The sequence below is a fragment of the Fukomys damarensis genome, unplaced genomic scaffold, assembly GCF_012274545.1.
Source record: "Fukomys damarensis isolate Sample0158 unplaced genomic scaffold, DMR_v1.0_HiC HiC_scaffold_17, whole genome shotgun sequence".
NCBI classification, from domain to species: domain Eukaryota; kingdom Metazoa; phylum Chordata; class Mammalia; order Rodentia; family Bathyergidae; genus Fukomys; species Fukomys damarensis.
The window spans coordinates 81553676-81572718 of NW_022900929.1; the positions used below are offsets into that span (position 1 = coordinate 81553676).

At 51.9% G+C, this 19043-nt stretch overlaps 2 protein-coding genes across 7 annotated transcripts in view; both read right to left on the reverse strand.

Moving 5' to 3' along the window:
• Positions 1 to 2374: 2374 nt before the first annotated feature.
• Positions 2375 to 11635, reverse strand: Rsl24d1 (ribosomal L24 domain containing 1). Its single transcript, XM_010609051.1, has 6 exons — positions 11480 to 11635; positions 9066 to 9179; positions 7696 to 7768; positions 5036 to 5099; positions 3884 to 3969; positions 2375 to 2766 (listed from the first exon to the last, which is right to left on the reverse strand). The coding sequence occupies exons 1-6, from the start codon at positions 11558 to 11560 to the stop codon at positions 2678 to 2680; spliced, it is 507 nt and encodes a 168-aa protein (XP_010607353.1). The 5' UTR covers positions 11561 to 11635; the 3' UTR covers positions 2375 to 2677.
• Positions 11636 to 15360: 3725 nt separating this feature from the next.
• The window catches only part of Rab27a (RAB27A, member RAS oncogene family), a 38359-nt gene continuing 34676 nt past the window's right edge, over positions 15361 to 19043 (reverse strand). For all 6 annotated transcript variants that reach the window (XM_010609046.3, XM_010609049.3, XM_033765261.1 and 3 more), the window contains exon 6: positions 15361 to 17144. In XM_010609046.3, coding sequence (XP_010607348.1) covers positions 16949 to 17144 — 196 coding nt within the window. In that variant the 3' untranslated portion in view covers positions 15361 to 16948. The remainder of the gene's footprint in view (positions 17145 to 19043) is intronic.

A 19043-nucleotide genomic window follows, 5' to 3' on the forward strand; every position in this document is an offset into this window, starting at 1 on the left:
GGCCGGGCGGGACGGGGTGGGGTGCGGCGCCACGGCCGAGTGGGGACTCCGGCCCGGGGTTAGCACGGGCTGAGCGTGTCTCCTCACCGGTCTTCTTCGCCTTGAGCTTCTCAGTGCCCACGTCCCAGGGCGATTTCCGTGGCTCCGCTGTGATTATGTCCTGCCAGATCCCAGTCCAATTTAAACACTGAGTAAGAGACGTGAAGGTGGGGCCAGCGCTGACGCGATTACCACAAACTGGCACAAACCGGTCGGTGCCGGGGCAGGTCAGACTGTGGTCAAACAGCCCCACAAACTGGCATACGGCAAAGACGTAAATGCAGTTAATTGGAAGATGCTGTCTATGGCAGGATCCGCAGGTGGAAATTAGAAAGAGTCCGCAGGAGTGAGAACGACGAAGTGTGTCACGTGCATGCAGGAAGCTGCCCAATGAAACTTTAATTAATCTGTGTACCCAATTAAGAGTGGAAGGAAAAGCAAGAGCAGTCTGCCCGCCTGCTTGATGATACCTAGCCTTCCACAGAAAACCACTTCATCGAGAAGAAAGGGGCCCTGCGAGGTGGCGCACACCGGCAATCCCAGCACCTGGGAGGCTGAGGCAGGAAGACTGCTGAAGTTACAGGCCAGCCTAGAATGTATAGGAAGACCCTGTCTCGAAAACACCAAAATAGAGTAGATGACTGGCAGCTCAGTGAAAGCACGCACTTTCAAGCTAAGGGAGACCGTAAGCGTCAGGGAGAAAGCCTTGCAGCCGCTGCCACTGCCCTGCTCCCTGCAGACCTGACAGGGCTCCCTCCTCCCGGCGTCCTGTGCCCAACTCTCCCCCCCGCCCCGAGACAGAGGTGGCGACACGGGGCTCCCACCAGGGCCTCCTGAGCCACAGCATCCCTGGACACCAGGGGACACCCTGGCGCTGGGAGGGGTGCCTGGTACAGACAAGCGGAGCAGCCAGGGTCCCCTCCCCTTCCAGCCTGCTGACCCCTCATCCAGAAAGGCCCGGACACCCTCCAGAGCCCCGAAACAGTGGCGTGGGGCTCGGGTTGTTGGCTTCCACTGATTGGCCCCCTTCCCTTCCCAACACACCTAAGTCAGCAGCAGGAGTCTCCAATTGTCACAGAACTTACCCGAATCTGCAAGACTCACGCTAGATGCCATTCTCCTGGTTTCTTTATAAAAACACAAGCTAAGCGGGAGGAAACTTCCCTTGTCACCAGAATGATCCCTGGGCACCCTACCTACTCACCTTGGCGGTGGCCCTGCAGTAGTCCTATGGGACGTGTCAGCCGCTGCACCTCAGATGACACTTCTTTGGCTGCCCCCTCTTTACACCACCCGGCCGGCAGGCACAGAGCTGACTGTGGGCAGTGCCCTCCCGACTTGGCCTCCCGCAGGCCCTGGCTGAACACACGCAGCCCCTTCATCTCAGTGCTGAGCAAGGGGAGGTCACGTACACAAGTGTGCCCGAGTGAGAGTGGTGCCCCTTGGGACACCGGGACAGCCAGTCCTGGGCTCTGTGTGGACAGGAAGACCTCCTCAGTGGACTGTTCGGATTCCCGAGAGGCCCCAGGAGTACGAGTCAACAGGGCTCCAGCCCCCCGACCTCCAGCCCCGTGCTGCCCTTCAGCATCTGGAGACTGGTCTGCATTTTTACAACCTGACACCATTACTTTACAATCACGTAACCCTAAGAACTTGTACTGTAAACTCTGCCCCCCCCAAATAAACTGTTTTGCCGGGGATGTAGCTCAGCGGTGCCGTGACTGCCGGCAAGGGAAAGGTCCTAAATTTGATCCCCCAGTTCCACAAAAAAAAAAAAAAAAAAAAAAAAAAATGTGACATAGTATTTGAAATACATGTAAAGTAATAATGTAAAAACAAAGCAACATAAAGTGCTCAGCACACATTTATTTCCCTTATCTGTATCTCCCACTTCAGTACTAATATTTTTTTCCAAGTAATCTATACTTCATACCTCTGTAAGCAGTGAACTTCTAAGTACTAAATATATAGGCACTTCCCTTAAAAAAAATGTATGCGCAAATAATGGGCAGATGTTCTTTCCATAAATTCTGTTTTCCAAAATCAAGATCTCTTTTCAAAGAATCCCACACGAAGTCTGCAAGGCACTGGACGCAAAGGAGCAAGCTTGCTCTGCCCAGGGCGCTGAGGTTCCCAAAGCAGAAGTAGCGAGCACCTCAGGCAAACAGGAGCATGGGGCAGGCACTGACGCCAGGTCCGAGGGCCCAGGCAACGTAGCCTTGCTGTCCTCTAAGAAGCCACTAAACCACACCAGGAAATCCAGACAGGACGCAGAGGCCAGCACATAAGCTGCCAGTTGCTTACTGTATCCCCCAAAACATTAATCAAAGAGACATTTTAACACAAAGAAGTTTATTTCCTGTGTCACTTTTATGAATATGGCGGTGAGTCTACACAAACGCTGCCTACGCCGTCGTGCAAAGGGCACGGCCATGTGATGTCCACTGTTCACCTCTGCACCTGCACAGAACCTTCACACTTACAGAAGCACATCTACAGTGGGCTGTGCCGGGGGAACCCAGAACCTCGCCGGCAGGGTGGCAGATAGCAGCACAGGAAAGGACCCCGGCACCTTCACCAGGGACCCAGGAACAAACACATCGAGGGTGCCCACACTTTACGCGTCCCCAGGAGATTTTCACACAGACACAGCACCGACAGCGTCCTCCATGTCCACATCCTGCTGCAGCTGCTGTACCATCTTATCTTCCAACTGCTTTCCTTTGCCTTTCAAGACAAAAATTAAAGATGTAATGAATTTCATGTGGCCTTCCAGAATTTGCTCAATACTCCTAAAGGGCCTGAACTGCTTTGACAGCCAATTCTGTGAAATTTCAGAGCAGCTCAACTACCCAGATCTCATGAATCCACGAAGAAGGCAGCCCTGCATCAGTCCTCCTCCCCATAAAACCCCACACTTTCACAATGAAAGGCTGAGAGCCCACAAGGCAACCCCGGCCACCTCGACCCAGGTTCCTGCTTCTGAAATGTGCTCCTGCCTCAAAAGAAAACAGGGGCCGGCCCACTGCCTCTTGGTGCCAGTTCGTATCAGCTGCACCTGGCACAAATGCTCCAGAATTCTGACTTCCTTGAACAGAACCTACTGTAAATATGACATGCTTAGGATTTCTACACAAATTCACTAAACACATTACAAATCTGAACTTTCCTCTGAGTCAGGCAAAATTTTTCTCCTCCAAGTAACGTGCACAAATTAAGTAAGTCAACTGAGACTGGACTCAGTGCCACCCAAGTGAGAACTGGTTTTCCAGTTCACAAAGCAAGCACGGAGCAGCAACCCCAGTGAGTAATGACAAGCGTCACCGAGAGACACTCCCACACGGAGCGGCCCTCAGAGCGGTGCCTGGCCACCCTTGTAGGGTCTTTGTCCTGTGCGATGGCCCGAGGCATCCCAGCATGGACCGGAACACACCTACCCAAAACAGGTACCAGGGAGACCACCTGCAAATCACTGCTCAGGTCACTGCAACCAGAGCCGCGGTGCATGAAAGGATTTAGGAGGGGAAGCGCAGAAGCAGACTGGGCTCAGGGAAACGCTTTCCTGTTTGTTTGGTTTTTGACGGGCTTGCTGTGTTGCCCAAACTGGTCTCCAACTCATGGACTCTGCCAGGCACGGTGGCACACAACCCTGACACCTGGGAGGCTGAGACAGGAGGTAAGAAAATCAAACTCATGAGCTCGAGGGATTCTCCTGCCTTCGCGTCCGAACAGCTGGGAGCACAGGCCTGTCACTGCACCGCAGCCAAGTCCCAGGACGAATAGCCTGAGCGCCGAGCTGGGTCACGGCAGCGCTCAAGGCACGCTCCGGGCCAGCCGCACTCACCGGCGAGCGGGGCACGGATGAGGTGGATGTTCTGCTTGACCTCCCTGACGTCCTGCACTTTCTGGAGCTCTTTGTTCTTCTTCAACCTAGGGTAAAACACAGCAAAGCCGAACACTTAGAGCTTCTTTAGAGACAGCAACTAAAGCACAGGTGGCCACAGAGCCGGGAGCCCCATGCCCACCATGCTCTCCGCCCACCGACAGGAACGAGACCCAGCTCCCCCACGGCCCTCGAAGGATGAGGCCAGCTGAGCCCTGCAGATGGAGTCCAGCTCCCTGTGACTCACTCAGTGACCCTGCTCCGGTGTCCCAGGCTGCTGAGTGTGCAGAAACCAGAGACCTCACAAACCAGGGTCTGCGGTGCCACTACACTCGTGACTTAGGATGGACACAATCGATTACAGCGCCTGGGTCTTTTCTGCACCGTGGCTCTTGTCTGTTTTTTGGTTTTTGAGACAGGGTCTCACTATATAGCCCAGGCTGGCCTTAACTCCTGGTGCTCCTCCTGCCTCAGCCCAGCTCTTCTGAAGCACTGTGATCTGATCTTCCAGAAGCTGCTGCCCCTCCCGGGACAACAATACATCTCTTGCTTCCGAGAAATGGCCTGTCCCAGGCCGGGGCAGGGAAAGGGGGTGGAGGATGCGGCTGGAGGCTGGCAGCCACGACGGTGTGAGAGGACGAGCAGCATGAACGGGGGGGCAGCAGCCAGCACACCGGCCCAACACCGGCCACTTGGAGCATCAAAGTGGGGTACAGGGCTAAATCACACCACAGGATCCTCCAACAGACAGACACACAGAAACAAGCAGAGGGAGGACTCGGAAACGGGGGAACGGTACGCTCCCTCTAACACATGACGCCAACTACAAAACAGAGAAACGAGGCGGTGAGCAAATCACCAGTGACGTGGGCAGTCACACGGCGTCCCCGAGAGCTGGGAGACACCCTGGGGCCCGAGGGTCAGAGCGCACAGTGGGGAGGGCCGGCCCCCGATGCCAGGCCAGACAGGGACGCGCTGCTGCCTGTGGCCGTCCTGCTGGTCGTGGTTGCTACGCCCCAGGGTGACAGCACAGGCCGGCCCGCACGAGGGACGCTGCACAGTGACCCGCCAATAATTACAAGTGCAGTCGTTGCTCCGTGCAAACGTTCGTACCTGTTCATTATGAATTTAGCTTGGCGTTTCTGCTTGATCTCTTCGACTCGCTTCATTGCATCAACTGCAACAGAATTCATTAGGGATTAGCAACGCTGTACACAAGCGTACACATCGAGCAGGACCACAAGTGCATTAACACTTCATGATTAGCGTTATTATTATTAGAAATAAATTTAAATGAAAACACTCCGCGCCCAAACAACCCCACCGAGTCGGAAAAGGCAGGTGCTTCCAGGTGCCGCTGGGACCGACCCTCTCTTCCAGAAATCCCTTCTCCAACTCCTACCCCTCCAGCCTTCACTGCTGCTCACCTCTCCCTGCACTGCGAGCCAGCGGACGCTTCTCCACGCTCGTTCCACAGAGCATCTGGAGGGGAGGCACCGACCCTGCCCTGAGCTGTGCCCTCCAGGGACACAGGCACCCTGTCCGCAGGCCGTGACACGGGGAGGAGCCCCTCGGCCTCCCCGCCCCTGCTCAGGCTCCCAGATGTCTGCAGGAGCTGCGGCCACAAGGACGCCGCATCCCACCTACGGGCACTCTGGACCCACATCAGTGTTGTCTGGGGCAGGACAAACCTCAGTGGAATTTTAGGTTTTCTAGTAGCTGTATTTTTTAAAAAGTAGACAGAATCACGCGGAAATTGAATGATATATTTTATCTCGACATATTCAAAATACCGTCATTTCAACTCGTAGGTCAGTACAAAAAAATGATTAGTTAAGACATTTTACTCCTTCTCACCCTGAATCCTCACTGCATCCTGCACTCTATATTCACGGCACACCTCAATTCAGGTCAGGGAAACGCGGGGAGGGGATCCGGGGGTGAACTGATCTCTTATGAGAGCACTGACTCTTCCGGAAGCCTACTGGCAAGTTAGTCATTGTGTAAAGAGCAGGAAACCACTTCAGGACTTAGTCACTGCCCAGCAAATCCTCAACAAAGTCCATTTTTAGGATCCAAATAAAAAAGGATAAAGTATCTGTGCAGGAAAGAATGAAGACAGCATCGTTTCTTCCAGACTTTCCAGCTGTGGAAGGAGAGGGGCAGAGGACCGGACTGCGAGCCCCAGAGCAAACCACACCTGGAGACACTGAGCAAGAGTAGCCAGGCGAGGGCAGGACTGCGCCTCAGGCAGCACCCGAGAGCGCGCACTGGACAGCCGGACAGCTCAGGAGCAAGGCCAGGCACACAGGGGAAGCCCACCAGGACCAAGGTGAGCCAACAACAGCATTAGGACTGAGGAAAACTGAAGCTGCTGCCTTCAATGGCAACCAAACAAGGCAAGTCACGATGAAATGATACGGAATGTGGTCTGGAAAAGCCTCAGGGTCTTTCGACAATGTCCCTGACGAGAACAACTTTGGAATCAACTGCAGATTCCCATGAAGTCAGCGATCTCAGAGCAGAGATGATGAACCTTTTAGGGCTTTCAACAACAAAGAGCCCACTGCAGCACGACATGGCTCAGGAATCCAGGTGTCATCTCCTCATCATATAAACTCAACAAAAGCAAATGCTTTTCAGAAATTAACTCTTCCTCCAAAAAAATAAGGGGAAACCTTTGTTTTAAGAAAGAGAAAACTGCTATGCAGGAAAGGCAATTCCACACCTGGACTGATCTGTAGATAAGGGTGAGGAAGAAGAGCAAAGCTTTAATGGTGCCAAACGCTGCCATAAAGCTCCAGTTCTCTGGTCTCGATCCCTGCTGCTGGGGAAAACATGCGGAAAGGTCGCAGCCCGAAAGCCACACCAAGTCACAATCCCAGGACTTCCCCTCTACCAACGCCAGCCCCACAGCCATGCCAGCAACGGCTAAAGGAAGACAGCCCGGGAGGAGGAGAAGCAGGGCCCAGGCCTCAGTCCCACACAGCACGGCGGGGCACAAGCTTGCTGGGCCTGTGACTGACCACACACGGGACTTCTTTCTTAGGCCTCTGGCTGCTTCCAAAAAAACACGAGCACCAGGTATTACTGCTTTTAGTTTCCGTAGCCTACAACTTCATTCTGACCTAAGTCAAGCATTTAGAAGTTCTGTTAGAAAGTTTGTAATGATCACCTTATGTGCTACACTTTTCAACTAGAAAGAAGCGCTGAATTGCCAGGTGTGGTGCTGTACACCTGCACTCCCAGAACTCTGGGAGTCTGAGGCAGGAAGGGCAAAAATTAGACACTGTCTCAAAATTTGTAAAAATTAATTAATTAAAATTACAAAGGGATGGGATGTCGCTTAGTGCAAAGACTCTGGTTCAATCTTAGTACCCCCAAAAAAACACAAAACAAGAAACACAACAGGAAACTGTACAAGATACATAGAAAACAGCTTGTATCTCTGAACTAAATGACTAAACTTGTAAAGCATCCTAGGCTTTCTGTATATTTTAACTCTGCCACAATCACATCAAAAAGTATTTTCTCTTTTTTCAGATTTTTTTATGTTTTATCTCTCTGTGTGGCAGTTCATACTGAATAATAACTACTTTTATAACGGATGTATCACCAATTCTGGAAGCATTTAGGGTAACTCATAAGTAAAGATATAAATGCACCATAGCCATCCGAGTGAGGTCAGATAAACACTGAAGACTGAAAATGATGACGTTAAAGTCTCCTCAGCACCCAACCCATCCCCCAAGGAATGGACTCCCCAGACTTACTTGTTTTATTCCACAGTTCTCGCTGATATTTGACAGGTTCATTTCTACGTTTTTCAAATTCAAATGAATTATCCTGTAAAAAGCAGAGGGCTGGTGAGAGAGGCAGAAAGGAAGTGCAAGCATCCTGGGGTGCACGCTGAGGCCCCGGCTCAAGAATGCAGGCTCACAGCCTCTCCCTGTACACATGGCCGCATGGGGCTGAGGCGGTGCCGCGCCCACTGAGGGCCACGCTCTCCCATGGAGATCCACCTCCCAGACCAGCTCGGCCAGGAAACTGCATTCAAGTCCGACACACAACACTGCCATTTTGTCCAGATCATAAAGAGCTGACCATCATGAATTTCACGGGGTTTGATGTGAGCACCTGTCAGTCAGAACAACAATACAGAGCCACACATCTTGAAATACACATGGAGCAGGTCCCACAGGCCCCCACACCTCCCGCTGCTGGTGTCCGATCTCAGAGGTGGTCTCCTGAGTTCCAATCCACCTGGCACAGCGTCGTCGGGACCACCACCACCTCAGCTGAACTGAGGGAGGGTCTGCTAAAGCTCTTCCTCGAGGCGCGGGCTGTGCTGTTCCTCTTCACTCCCGGCCCCGCATGTGAGACCCAGGCTGCCTCTGGGCCAGGGTGACAATGACCTCAGAGACTGACTCGCGATCTGGCCCGAGGAGCTCCAGCCAGGAAGGCCCAGAAAGGGACCCTGGCACAGGCCTGTAGGGGCTGCCCTTGCACACCAGGGTGTAACCCTAATCCGAGCTGGAAGAGGAAGGCGGGTGGGAGACCCAGACAGCACCGTTCTCACAGAAGCAGAATGCACAGAGACAGGAGCAGGCATGGGCTAGGGGCAGAGGCGGCCACAGGGAAGGCAGTCGGTGCGGCAGCTTCTTCCGCTCCCTGTCCCGGGATAGGACATGGGGGGCTCTGACTGACCCTTCCCTCCGTTCAGTGACAGCAGGATGGTCCAAGGGAGCCCCATGTTCCAACTTCCCACTACCTCACCCTCTTAACATCAACCCACTAGCCGACCTGGGTCCTCAGACACTAAGCCAACTTTGTCTCAAGCTCCTGAGTAGCAACCTCCAACTTCACCCTGGTCATTTAAGTGATTTACCTCTTTGCAAGAAGTAAAAGTAAGTTTTTAAGGATAAGAAAAGTCACTTCTACAAAACTGAACTGGGAATTTTCCTTTGCAAAGTCTACAGAATGATGGTTTTCAGAACCACGTGAGGATGAGACTATTTCCATGGCCAAATCAATAGAGCATTCACAGCTGTGCTACAGGAGCCCTTGCTTCGGCTAATTAGACCACAGTTTCCCACCCCAAAAAACGAAACAAAAGCTGTCTCCGACAGCCAGCCGTGCTCACCACCGTCAGCTCCTTGCCGGCTGCTTTCCGGAACGCCTTCGTCCACCGGACTTTGCGGGGATTACGCTTCTTTTTGAAGTTTTTATGACATTTGGATTTACAGAATCTGAACACCTACAAGAAAAGTTAGAACACCGAAAGTCAGCAATGAAAACTCTTCCACCACAGGATGCTACTGTCAGACACAAAACAATGCGCAGTCTGAAAACAACCATGGACTGCACCCACAAGCCCCACTCACAGATCCTCCCGAGCCGCCTGAGAGCATACGCGGCCACTAAACTGGTTTGCTACCACGAAGCATTTTAGAGTACCCCGGAGTCTGTGCACGCTACTGGGGAAACAGGAAAAGTCATTCTTTGATGTTCATTATCTTTGCAAAGATAAGTAAGTTGAAGTGTCAGACCTATAAGGGCTCACCCAATAATACAGGTTAAACAGTGTGCACATTTCGAACTAAATACACACACACACACACACACACACACACACACTCACTTCATAGACTTTGTTCTACAGGAGACTACTAAACACAGTAGACTCTGATCTAGGCCCAGACCTCCTAAGAGACCTGAACGAGAGCATGTCTACCCTTGAGCCAATTTCACATCAACTAAAAATATCAGAATTGCCAAAGCCTTCCAGAGTAACCCCTATGAAGTCATCATCCATTTTTTTTGTGTGTTTTCAGCCCAGACAGTTATTACCTTTTAAATTTAAGTGAAGGCTTCCAACACTGAAACCCGAACAGATATCCCTAGGCAGACTCGTTTCTGAAATCTAGCAGGTGATGGCTGGAGCTTGTTCTGGCTCCTCACGACGCCAAACATGGCCAATGAGACCTCGTCCTGAGTCAGCGTCTAACAGGCGCCTGTCTGAGTCAGTATCTAACGGGTGCTGAAAGCGTATGCGGGGTCTGAGCCGACTGGAGCCCTGATGGGGAGTCTACTGGCTAGGTACAGGACACGCATCTGAGTGCCTGGTGCTGTGCTAGGTGACAGCGACACAGGCATAACTGAAACATGGTACCCTTCCTGAAAAACAGTCTCACTTTGCAGTACGAAGATCAGGCCAGGATGTAAAATGTGAGCTAAAGCTACGCACAATAATGTAGGAAGTCACACAGACACACCTGTGACACAGGGAGGAACCACGATGCGGTGAAGCCCCACAGGCTGCCTCTTCCCTGGAACCTGGCTCCCATGACCTCCAGTCTCCAAGGAGCCCACAAATGACCTAATACCTTCGCCTTAAACTTCTTCAAGCTTTTCAACATGAAGCCCTCATTAAGGCTTCCTCCTGATTATAAAGTATGCGGAACTACGGAGCATTAATACTCTGCCCTTTAATTTTATTTTTATTGGTACATTTTAGATACACATAATAACACTGATCGCGGGGAATTTGTGCCTGTACATGATTTATCTTGCTTCTTCTCTTCCCATTCCCCTCCCTCCTTCCAACCCCTCTTCTTCTCCTTATTTACAAAAAAGCTCTGTTCCCATTTGGCCATAAGTAGCTAATTTAGGTGTGCAAGAGAAATACCTAGAGTATTTAGGAGAATAGAGCCAAACCACGAGTTAGGAGGTTACAGCCGCGACCAGCACCTAATACAGACTAGAGGGTAGAGGAGGGCGTAGAAAGAAGGCCTAGACATCACTGACCTCACAGAAGCAAAATGGTCTGGAAAACAGACACAAAACGTGAAAGATTCAAACGTGACCCTCACCTTTCTAGCCAATCCCTCTAGGCATGTGAGGATGGTGTTAATTCAGAGATGAGAAAGACCTGAAGTCACAAGCTTTTCCCTTCCAGTAGGTCCACTGCTAGGAAAGAGCAGAACTTCCCCGTCCAATAGAAAGTCAAATATGTAGCTGAGAAGACACCGGTTTGGCAGTCAGAGGAGATACACGTTCGTCGTCGTGCGGCCGGGCGTCGCCCCTTGCTCTGCTCTCCCCAGCCCAGGCAACACAGGCTTCCGCTCCACTCCACCGCGACCCCACTGCACAGCCGGCGCCTGGCCCAGCTCCGCAGTCACCATCGCGACCACCGGCTGGGAAACAGCGCTTACAGGGGCCAGAAAGGATGGGCTCGATCGGGTGCAAAATCAGCGCCCCGGAGGATCGGCCCCGACGTGGCAATCGTGGGCTCGTCTCAGGGGGACCCTGCTCCGCAGCAGGCGACGCCCTCGGGCCGGACAGATGTAGGCGAGAAGGCAGAGCCTGAACTTCCCCAGCTCCAGGTCCTGGATCCCGGGACGGGCGCGAGGTCGGCTCTGCGGAGCAGGCCCGAGGCCCTCCCCAGGCGGCGCTGTTTGCATCCTTAGCCCTGCCAAGCGTGGCCACCTCTACAATCCACCGCTCAACGCCCCGCGGACGGCCCCAGAACCGGCGCCGGAGGCCTGGGCCTCTCACCTTGCAGTCGTTGCGGACGAACACCATGCCGTGACCGGGGTAGATGGGCCCAGAGCAGAAGTAACACTTCTCGATGCGCATGTTGGAAGCGCTCGGATCCACAGGAGCTCACCGCCCGCAGGGAGAGGAAATGAGTCTCCGCCGCCGGAAGTGACGCGCCCGACGCCGGAAGTAACGCACCCGCCGCCGGAAGTGACTCTCCCCGACCGAGACCCGGGAGGGGCGAGGTTTGGGAGTCTGGGTGCTGCAGTCCCCGAGTCAGGAGGCTGCAACCCGAGCCGTGCTGACGCGAGCTTGGCCCCGGCCCAGGCCCCCTGAACCTACCGACTCTGAGTGAGGTGGAGGCTGCCGGGGCTGGAGTCCTGTGTCCTTTCCAGCTTTGAGTCGACTTTCAACAGCATTTTGCACAGGAAGCTTGGCCCTTGCTCACATCCCTCAAAATCGTTTCCTGACGTATCAGTATCTTAAGCTTTGCTTTTTATTCAGAAATGACTTATTGGTATTCAGGTTTATCTAAGCTCTCGTGACTTTGAATTTGGTATTTTGCTTGGAACTGCATTTCCCGCTCCCAATTTTTTTCATTTTTCACATTTGAATTTGCAGCTCCTCTGGAGGCGAAACTGCGGTGTTTTCCCGGCGGGCAACGTATGAAGAAAGACACCTCCCCGCGTTCATCTGTAAATTAGGGACACGTATCTGAATGATGGATTACCGCCTCTCCCTTCCGCATTCATCATTTCTCTGGCCATTTTTTAACACTTTTTTTTTTTTTTTTTTTTTGGTTTTTGAGACAGGGTCTCACTGTGTTGAGACTGACCTAGAACTCACAATGTAGCCCAGGCTCGTCTCGAACTCAGCAGCGATCCTCCTGCCTCATCCTCCCCAGTGTTGGGATACAGGCGTACGCCACCACGCCTGGCTGTCCAACACTTTTTCTTGTTAACTTTAGAATTAGTCTGTCTGCTTACGGTCTGCAGAACATGTATTTCTCCCTTTACCTGGTATTTTTCTTGTCTCATCATTTGACCAGTGATTCCAGAATAGTGCTAAATAACAGACGTGTTCTGGAAATTTCAGTGCCGAGCGCTTGTGGTCCACACAGAGTGGATGTGAGTTTGCCCGCTTGGACTTCCTCACCGCTTGGAGTCCACAGGTCCCTCCACTGCCGCACTTCCTGCATCTTGGAGAGGCGCCCAGCTCTGCCCACTCAGTGGCCACCAGCCTCTGTGTTCTCAGAGCCTTGCCCAAGGCCAGCGGCGCCCTACAAACACACGTTCCTAAGGCTGAACGGGACAGCGGGCAGCCTTAGACCTTCCCAGCCATTTTAATGAAATTCAAGAAGAAGGGTAAGAAGCTTGTCCCACCTCCAGTAAGTGGAGCTGACATCTGAAACGATCCCTTTTATCCCTCCTACTTGAGAGGCACAGGGTCCTGAATCTGAGCGCCTCTGTCAGTGATCTTTCCTAGAAAACAGCTGCTCTGGCACAATTGCTGCTTCTCCCAGTTCCGATGTCTAAACTTCCTACTGGACAAGCAGAAGATTCTGTGTTCCTCTGGATTGCTTAACCTCTAATACTTTCTCTTTCTCTCCTTGAAGTCTGTCATTTCCTCTGGCCTACATTCTAGTTCACAGGTTTTCTCTCCAACTCTGTCAATTCTGACATTTAACCTCTAACCACTAAGTTTTGAACTTTAGTGTTTTGTTTTGTTTTTTTGAGGCAAGGTCTCCCTCAGGCTGGACCTGAACTCACTACATAGCCCAGGCTGTTCTCAAACTCTTGGGGAACCACCTGCCTCAGCCTCCTGAGTGCTGGGATTATAGGCATGAGCCAAAAGTTTTGAATTTTAATAGCATCATTTTTTATTCCTGGAAGTTGTCTTTTGTGTGTTTGGTTTGTTTTTGGTACTGGGGATTGAACCCAGGAACTCTTGCTTCCTAGGCAGGTGCTACACCGCTGAGCTACGTCCCTGGCCCCAGTGAAAGTTTTTAATTTTCAAACCGGCCTGATGTTTTTCATGTCCCTTTACTAGATTTTCCAGTGCTTGTAATGTTTGTAATTAAGCATTTTGGACTTATGGACTCCATCCGGTCTCCGTCCACGTTGGTTAGGGAAGAATAGACTCATTTAAATCGTGGGCTCACCCATGATAACATGCTTTTCTTCAGAAATCCTGTAAGGTGAATGGAGACGTGTTTTCTCCAAAAAGATCTTGCTGTATTTTTACCAAATAATCCATTTTAATGTTAATTTTTAGTTTCTTTCTCCCAAAAACCTTAGGCACTATAAACTTGAATCTCCAACCTTGAGTAAGCAGAGTTGCTGTTATGAATGATCCCAGAAGTCCTAGGCCACGATCAGGCCCTGGCTTTCATGTGTTTGGGCATGGAGAGTGCCCGCCCCCAGTTAGCACCGGTTCTCTCCTAACGGTCACAGCCATAAATCCAAGCAGCAAGACCAAAGGCTGGCCATGCTCAGCATCAGAGAGAATCAGTTGCCTCTGCTGCTGTGGCTGCTGCGGCTGCTGTCTGGGGGAAGGACCCGTGATCTTAGGGCATTTCCTACAATGAGAGCATTTTTCAGTTATTCGTAGGTATTCCTCATTTAACGACCTACCTGTTAATCACTATTCAGACTTAGTATCTGCTTCTTGGACTTAATGACCCGACTGTTTTGGTTTTTGGTTTTTGGGGTGTTTTGGTACAGTTTTGCGTGTCTTGTTTATAGAGCCTCAATGTACAGTACACCTTGTTTATATAGTGCTGAGGTTTTCTGGTTGTACTGTATACAGTGATGTAGTTTTATGTTGTTATACATTACAACATTGCATATCAGAGTTATGTAAATAAAAGCAAAATCAGCAAGTTGGAGTTTCCTTTGACTATTTCTTTGCTCTGAATATTGCAATGTCCATCCTACATATAATTCCTTGTTTAGCAACTAATTCATGTAATGGCTTAGTTGCCTGAACAGACCTCGGTAGTTAAATGCGTGTTCACAGCAGTCCACATTGTGAAGAACGAAGACCTGGAAATACCACTCGTTCTCCAGTTTCTAAAGAAGCAAAGTGAGGCCTCCCACACTGAGCATTTCCTACCTTGTGAGCCGTCCCGACGTCCGTTTAGAAGGTCGGGTCGTACTTCGCTGTGTTCTTTGGGTGATCCGGTGTGGGGTTGTTACAGCGAGCCTTCCTTTGATGCTGGTTTTATTTTCAAGTCTTCTGTCTTCCTCACAGGTCTCCTTGGTCAGTTACGGAATATTAGTACTGATTGTTGTGCCAGGCGTTCTTCAGTGATGACACAGTCGTGAGGAAAACTGCTCATGTTCGTCCTCACGGAAATGGAGTCTTAGCGCTGGAGACAAAAGTGAGGACATGGCGTTGTCTGGAGCGAGGCGGATGAGAGCCTAGCAGGGTCATGATGCACAGGGAGCCGCAGTAGGTGGGGCCGGGGTACAAGCTAGGAGCGCGCTGCTGCAGGGTAGGTGGACACGGCGACCGGAGGGAGCCACACGGGTGGGAGGTGGCGAGCGTCCAGGACAGGGACAAACGCTAAGATAGCCGCAGTGCCCGGACCCCGGTGTGCAGGCTCCCCGACTGGGGGAGCCGTCTCCGTCGCTGGTCTCAGGCTCCTCGCCCTGCCCTGCCCGTCCCGAGCTCCCGTATCGGCTTCCAGGCCTGAGCCTCCTCCACCCGGACCGCCCCGACCGGGCCCCCCGGGCACCCCACGTGGGAGGTGCCCACAATAGGCGGTGACCTTTGATTACTCTCTCTAGAACACCTGTGGCCCTTGGGTGAGCGTGGTGGACTCCGTCCCCAAACTTGGGTCTTGCAGTGGGATAGCCTGGCTTCACCTGTTTCAGTGACGGGAAATGAAACGTTCACACTAAAATGTGTCAGGCAGGATCACCTTTTAAATCATAGCTTTATTGGCACCAAGGTCACTCGTGACACACTTACACCAGCTTGTAAGTAGAAAAATACACTGACAAAAATAGGGCACTCTGATGTCAAATTGAAACAAATGCTTTTCAAAGAAAATACCGGGTATTTATTTCCATAACTCCGGGTGGCTTGGGTGCCGTGACCCATACACATTCATCACACCCTGCGTTTAAGGCCAGTGGGGTGTGCGGCCATCTCCTGGCTCTAGAAAACAAGTGTGCACTCTCCTGACTGCACAGATGGCGGCAGCCTTGGGACGCACTCTGCGCACGTCTCCAGGCACAGTGAGGAGGCACTGTGTGTGACTGTGGCCTTGACTTACAGAAGTCTTTCCTCGCCACAAGACAACTCAAATGCATAGGCTCAGTGGCTTCCTTGGTATTTAAGAGAGGCTCTGATTTTGAAGGTAGGAAAATATAAAATCTTAGTATCCACAGCTGAGTTTGTCATGGGAGTGGCAGAGGCAGTGACCAAAACCCCATAGGAGCTCAGTAAAAAGCCATGTGCAAGTCGCCAAGCCACACAGGTGTGGATACTTTATTTTTCTAATCGCTGTTCTTCTAAACATCTGCTGTCATAAGAGACACATTTTTATGTTTCACTACATTAGTGAGAGACATTTTTTCCTAAATAACCACTAACGCTCTCTAGAAATTTTAATCTACTTTATTTAAACCATTTTAATAAATAAGAAATGAAATACCTTTGGACTTAAATAGCTCTCCTGAAGCACATTTTAAATCCCCCTTTACTTGGTGTGGAGAGGACCGACTCGGCGGCACAGTGAGCCCACAGGCTGCGGCCGGCCTTCTGCCTGAGCGCAAGGGCAGCGTGGCCGCTCAGCGCCTGTAAAGCGCCTGCGCTCCACACTCAGCAGACACACTTCCATCGTGAACACAAAGTCCTTCTGTTGCTCCAGCGGAAAAATCAGACAAGCTGTAAAGGCCAACACGGCGTGAGGTGAGGGCACCAGGCCAGCACAGGGAAAGTGAAGAAAAGAAAGCGAGTGGTGACCAACCCAATGCGGCGCCGGCCCCTGCTCTGCTCGGACATAGCGGGCAGTGGACTCCAACCCTCGGGTTGGCCCCTCCGAGCCAGGAACACAACAGAGAGGCCAAGAGGACATCGAGCCACCCCTGCCCCAACCCTGACCCTCTGCCCAAGCCAGGCAGGTGCAGCGAGCCCACAGGCACAGCCAGCCCAGCTCCTGGGGCCCAGCCAGGGCTAAGGGCTTGGGCAATGCCGCGCACGTTCCGGTCACCGCGGGGCCAGCGTACACCTGGGTCGGGACTGTGATCGCTGAAGCCCTCACAGGGAGCCCGGTCAGCCTGCGTCCCTGGGACAGAGACCCGCTGCCAACCCGAGTCCCTGCCTGGCCTCCCAGGGCTGAGGTTCATAAGGCACGGTGGCCCTGGGAGATACTTCTCTGCTGAATCTTCACGAAATATTTACAAAGCTGCAATAGTTTAAGAGCGGATGATTAGCGATGCGGCTTGCTCGGACAGGCTGCCAGTATCCCTGCGGGGTTCAGCAGCTGCACCCAGCCTTCCTCTCCTCGCCGGGGCGGTCGGCAGAGCCAAGGCCATTGGAGCGCACGACGCCCTCAGGGACCCAGGATTTGTCCACGCAGCGCTCCATCCGCTTCATGATCAGGTCCAGCAGCGCCTCGACCGCAGGGCCGATGTTCGTCCCGTTGGCAGCACTCGTCTCAAAGTAGGGAAGGCTGGGGATGAGACAGCTCAGTGAGGTGGGCCGAGGCCTCACCTCCATCATGAGGGAGAGCGGCGGGGGCAGGGACACCCCACACTGTGCTCCCAGCAGAAGTTAGAGTGACCTGAACTAGGAGTCTTAGACACTTCCAAAGATCCAGGCTAATTATCTTCTCTTTAAGGAAAAATACGTACATATCACAAAGAATACAACTGTTCATTTTAATAATGTAAATTTTAATGCTAAATATAGAAAATTAATTTTCCCTACAGGAAAATCAAAACTTAAATCACTTTTAGGAGAAAACACTAGAGATTATCTTTTATGACATTAGGAAGAATTTCTTAAAATAGTTACAAAAGCTCAGACAGAGGCAGTCTGATGATCTCGCTGAGGCAGCTAACGCTGTGGTCCCGCTGCACGTATCACCGAGTTAAAGGCCAGTGGTGGCCTAGGCAGGGGCCTGCATTACCCCCCAGCAAGTGAGCTGGTATCCATAACATACAAATAATTCTTCAAATGAATTAAATAATAATGCAAAAATAGACGAAGGGCGTACACAAAAAATTCTCCGAAAGAAATAACATTTATGGGCTGGGGATTTAGCTCAGCGGTTTCGCCACCTGCCTTGCCATCACAAGGTCCCAAGTTCGATCCCCAGTACCAAAAAAAAAGAAGAAATAACATTTATGGAAAAATGTTAAGGCTGGTGCCATCATGCACACAACTGTAACCCCAGCACTGTGGGAGGCGGAGGGTTTTCAGGGCAGTCGGGGCAATCTGTGCTTTGCTTCTACAAGAATAGATGAATGGCAGGGTCCACACCACCCATACCCAGCTAAGTAGGTGTGAAGGGCCAGGATAAGAACCCAGAGGACCTGAGTGAGGACTGTGCCTGGGACAGGACGAAATATACATCAAGTTTGTGGTCAGGATGTCTCACGTCCATGACTCCAGTGCCCAGCCTTAGAAGGGCCACGAGCCACTGCACCTGAGCACTTTTGCCAGATGCCTTATGTATTTCCAAAGCAATCTGAGGCTCTCGGGGCTGGGAAGGGGTTAGCGGTTGGACCCAGGTCCCACATCCTGCACAGAGGATCGGGGGCGCTCACAAGGCGGGGATGGGGATGAGGACACAGGTGCACACACGGCGCTCGGCACAAGTCACACTGGGAAGCTCACAGATGGTCACTCAGGGACCCCGATGCGTCTCCAGACTGATTAGTCTTGGCTTGGATTCAAGAGATGAATTGCCACACCCTGGTCCCCTTTTTCTCTCTTTTAGTGCTTGAAGTTGAACCCAGGCCTTGCTGAGCTACATCCCCAGCCCTATTCATTCTGTCTCGAGACAAGGTCTCATGACATTGTGTGAGCTGACCTAAATTTGCAACCCTCCTGCCTCAGCCTTGCAGGTAGTGGCCAGGGTTCTGAGCTGCCTCCCCTCGGCTTTGCCAGTCTCATTTTGGACACAAAAAAGTGGTAGTGCTCCCTCCGTCCACATGGTGGCGCAAATGCAGCACTGTCGCACCGCTTGATGCACAACGGGAATACACGCAGATGCCTAATTTGAACCTGTTTTTTTAAAAAAACCAAAACAGACTAATCCCAAATTTTCAAATGTAAAATACCACGCCTACCTCACAAGCGCAAGGCCCTGAGTTGGATCATCGGTACGGGTGTGGGGAGATAAAATATATAAAATATACACAAAATAAACGAGTAATAAAAGCCTTACACCAGGAAGGCAGGGTCCCCTGCAGTTTTCCGCCACAACCCACGTCTCTCACGCCCGGGGCAGGGCCCACATCTGAATGGCTTCTCTTCTGCTTTTTGACGCCCACAGCGCTAGGCAGTCCCGGGCCCCAGGCGCGCTCCCGTGGCTGTCGGACACTGGCGGGCAGCTCCGCAGCAG